Raw genomic sequence first — 3,684 nt, 5'->3', positions numbered from 1 at the left:
TTTTTTTTTTTTTTTTTTTTTTTTTTCCCAGTTTGACTGACTGCTAATGTGCATACGAAACAATTCTGTTCATAATATTGACTTACTGTGACAGGCCTCACAGTGCTCCTACCTAGTCTTATTAATTTTACCCACTTCATGTAGATCTCTTAAAGTAGGAAGAATAATTATTCTTTTGTGGTTGACAAACTTCTTGGCATGTTTAAAGCTATAAACGAATCACAGCTCATTTTGAAAATAAGAAATAAGCTCCAATGGTTTTTTTATTTTAATTTAAGAATATAAGACATGGTTAATTTAAGACTTTCATCGTAGTCTCCATTATAGTCAGAATATTAGTGAATGGATATCAGCTTCAGGTTCTCATTTACATTGGACGTTGGCCTCATGTTGATAAATATCAGCATGTGAGTATAAAGAGTTTATGTCACCAGTGAAGTTGTACTTGGTGTGGAGAGTGCCTCACAGTTTGCATCCCTGCTTCGTGTTTCTGTCTCCAGCCCTTTCTGTTTTATTCCCTGTCCTCCCCTAAGTTTCTCAGACAGGTGTAGAGGTTAAGGAATTCTTCCCCTATGCAATATCTAGAGAGTAGAGACTGCCACACATGGGCTCTACAGTACTGCTATGATCACCTCCCTGCACCCCATAGTACAAACAGGCTTGGTTGAGAGGTCAAGTTGAGTTGGCCAGTAGTTTCTGTGGTGTGAGTGGCATCATTATTAAGAGATTTGCTTAATAAATTAGTTGGCTTCTCAGTGATCTGAACAGTCCCTGACTTTGGCCAGCGTGCTGAGAAGTGCTTTTTATAATGACTTACGCAGCCTTGTGGTGCTTCACAGATTTGGATTTCTTAAGAGTTCAAAGCACTTTTTTATACACATTTAAATATCAGTAGAATACAGTAAACAGTCTTTATTTCTGTGGGTCTGTAAGCTTTTATAGCTTTATTAAAAATCAAATTTGGGAATATGAAGTTCTTTGTTAGTTTGTATCTTCCTAGAAGCTATAGTAGACTTAGAAATAATGAGGACTATAATTTAGTTTTTCTTTTTTCTCTGCATTATTGCATGGAAGTATATATATATATACACACACACGTATATGTCATTTTAAGTATTTCTATATGTACATATATTTTCATATACATTTATAATATAAATACATCAGGAGTATTTCTTCTCCTTTACAAACAAAAGAATCATGATTACTAGAGGTATACAAATTTGTAGAAAAGAATGTAACAAAACAGTTGAGAAGGCCTTCTTTCTTGTGTGACCAAATTCCTAATCTGTAGATAAACTCAGAGCCTGACTTATGCTCCTTGCCTAGCAGAATGACTTGTGGTTCTTTACCACATCTTTGAAATAACCAGTTCATGTTTTGTCTTATAAAAGATAAAGCTACCGTTCAGAGGACTTGATTTCTTCCTATTTGATTTAATGAGCATGAAGGCTACCTATCATTTCTGTTCACCTGTCTAAAACTCATCCCAGCATCCCAGTTCTTCAGCCAAATTTCCATGACCCAACTTTGGTTTGTACTCTGTACTTTACCAAATGCAGTCCCGTGAAGCTGCCTTTGTAGATTGATATATCATGGATGCCCACCCCTTAGCCAGCCACATGCCACACAGACACATACCCCATGGTGTTCATGTAGAGTCATCTCTGTGGGCAGGAAAGAAGATAGCATGGATGTGTGAGTGGACAGAGGTGTGCCATTGTCCCGCATGCAGTAAAAGTGAGGTTTGGGGTTCTCTATCTAGCCAGACTAGGTGCAAATTTTTTCATACCTAAGCAAAAGATATCTTCCAAAGGCAAATATAAGGTTTATTTTTAAATTATCTGCAGTTCAAATTATCCATGCCATAATTCCCTGCCACCAAAATGATTCATCAGAAATTTAAGAGTAGAGGCATTTCTGTACTGTACCTGGCAGGGTAGAATCTGTGGAACCAAGGAGAAGTCAGTTAACTCAGTTGTAGCTGTTCTTCCCAGTAAGTGGCCGCAGGTGTGATGCCTTTAATTTGGCCAACAGCTCTTGTTCCTGCCCTTCGTGGGGCTGACTGATGTTAAATAGTGATCCCTTCTGTACACAGCTTTCTCCTCGGGCCAGCACACCCGTTGTTATTGAGTCTCCACATTTACTGTTTGGCTAGAATGAGGAATTAGCACTCCTTTGTCTTCATGTATTCTTTGCTCCTTCTGATTAGTATGTGCAAGCATACTCACTTATTTCACCTGCTTTCTTGGGCCTGCTTGTTTTAAGTAATAATATCAAGTTTTTTGAGGAGTTCATTATTAACATTTTCCCATTTTTAAGAAAACACAAGTGAGCCTAGTGCTGTTTAGCTATGTTATAAGGGGGCTTCCCGTGCTATAGGCTTCTCAGAGTGATTTTAAATGAACGTTAAAATTTTCTGCCTTCTCCTTAAGGTAGGTAGGGTAGACGTTACTTCCATTTTATACTCTTCTCAGCCTCTGTAAGTTTTATCTTCTTTTAAGAGAATAGAATGGTTGTAAGATTGTTATTGTGTTCATCAGTTATTATTCCTCTGGTGCTATTTTGTTAAAATGGATTGGGGGTTGGGGAAATGTCAGGGAGGGAGGTTGATTACCACTTGGTGGATCTTAGGATAAAGTTGGTTGTGTCCAGAAGTGACTAGTACACTTTATAATTTCAGACTTTTTACATGTCACTTGTTCAAACTATAGACTTAACCTAAACCTCCTAATTCTACAACAGAGGACAGAGTGGTTACTTTTAGAATGATTCGTCAGCCAAATTTCAAATGTTTCCTCTTTTTTTGGCAAATTGTGTCTGAAATTATTGATTTTTAACACAAACACACCAACTTTGAAAACTCTATGGTTATAAGTAAGATGATTTCTTAACACAAATGGGCAAGTAGTATGTAGAATGTCATTAGAATCATTATATCACTGTCACTGGTCCTGGGGTTGCCAGGCCTTTTCTGATTATCAGATGCAACAAATGACGTCCAATTTTATTGACCAGTTTGGCTTCAACGATGAGAAGTTTGCAGATCAAGATGACATTGGCAAGTGAGTAAATGTTCCTATTTCCATAACTTTCTAGTATACTCCTACTCTTGGTACAACATTTTGTGAATTTCCTATATTCTTGGGGCTCTTTAGCACTCATCAGTGGGGAGGAAACTGCCCTCTATGGTGGTCTTTTAGTTCCAGCATATCCATCCCTGAGGCTGGATAATAAAGATAATTAAGATTTAAAGTATCACTCCATGGAAAGAAGCATTCACTATTAGATTTGACCTCTTTCACAGAGGTTTATTTTTATTAGATTATACTTCTTTTAGGAACTCAGACTATCATTCTGTTCTTCTGAATGTGAAAGTAATCAGTTTCTGGGTTAGCTAACTCATTTGAGACACATTCATTTACAGAACAAGCAATGAGGTGTTATATTACAGCAGGTAACCAAGTGGGGAGGAATGGTTCTGCACTATGTGTGTTCTCTTCTCTCAGGGACTCATCATAAGGTTGACTTGGATTTTTTTCGTAAGAGGCAGAGAATTGAACCAATCTTTCTGCAGTCAGGGGTAAGACAAGTACAAGAATGGAAACTATTGATACTATACAGAATCATGAATAGAAAACATGTAGGAGATTTACAGACGTGAAGGCAAACGATCTAAAATCT

At 37.3% G+C, this 3,684-nt stretch overlaps 1 protein-coding gene across 20 annotated transcripts in view; it reads left to right on the top strand.

Moving 5' to 3' along the window:
- PPP6R3 (protein phosphatase 6 regulatory subunit 3) overlaps positions 1 to 3,684 on the top strand; it is a 182,317-nt gene that overhangs the window by 148,367 nt on the left and 30,266 nt on the right. For 14 of the 20 annotated variants that reach the window (XM_014585299.2, XM_014585303.2, XM_006171253.3 and 11 more), the window contains one exon: positions 2,968 to 3,065. In XM_014585299.2, the coding sequence (XP_014440785.1) occupies positions 2,968 to 3,065 (98 nt within the window). The remainder of the gene's footprint in view (positions 1 to 2,967; positions 3,066 to 3,684) is intronic. The other 6 variants (XM_014585305.2, XM_014585302.2, XM_027769424.1 and 3 more) reach the window with 2 other exon arrangements.

This window comes from Tupaia chinensis, unplaced genomic scaffold, assembly GCF_000334495.1.
Source record: "Tupaia chinensis unplaced genomic scaffold, TupChi_1.0 Scaffold149501_1, whole genome shotgun sequence".
NCBI classification, from domain to species: Eukaryota; Metazoa; Chordata; class Mammalia; order Scandentia; family Tupaiidae; genus Tupaia; species Tupaia belangeri.
This window is presented reverse-complemented; position numbering and strand designations above follow the sequence as displayed.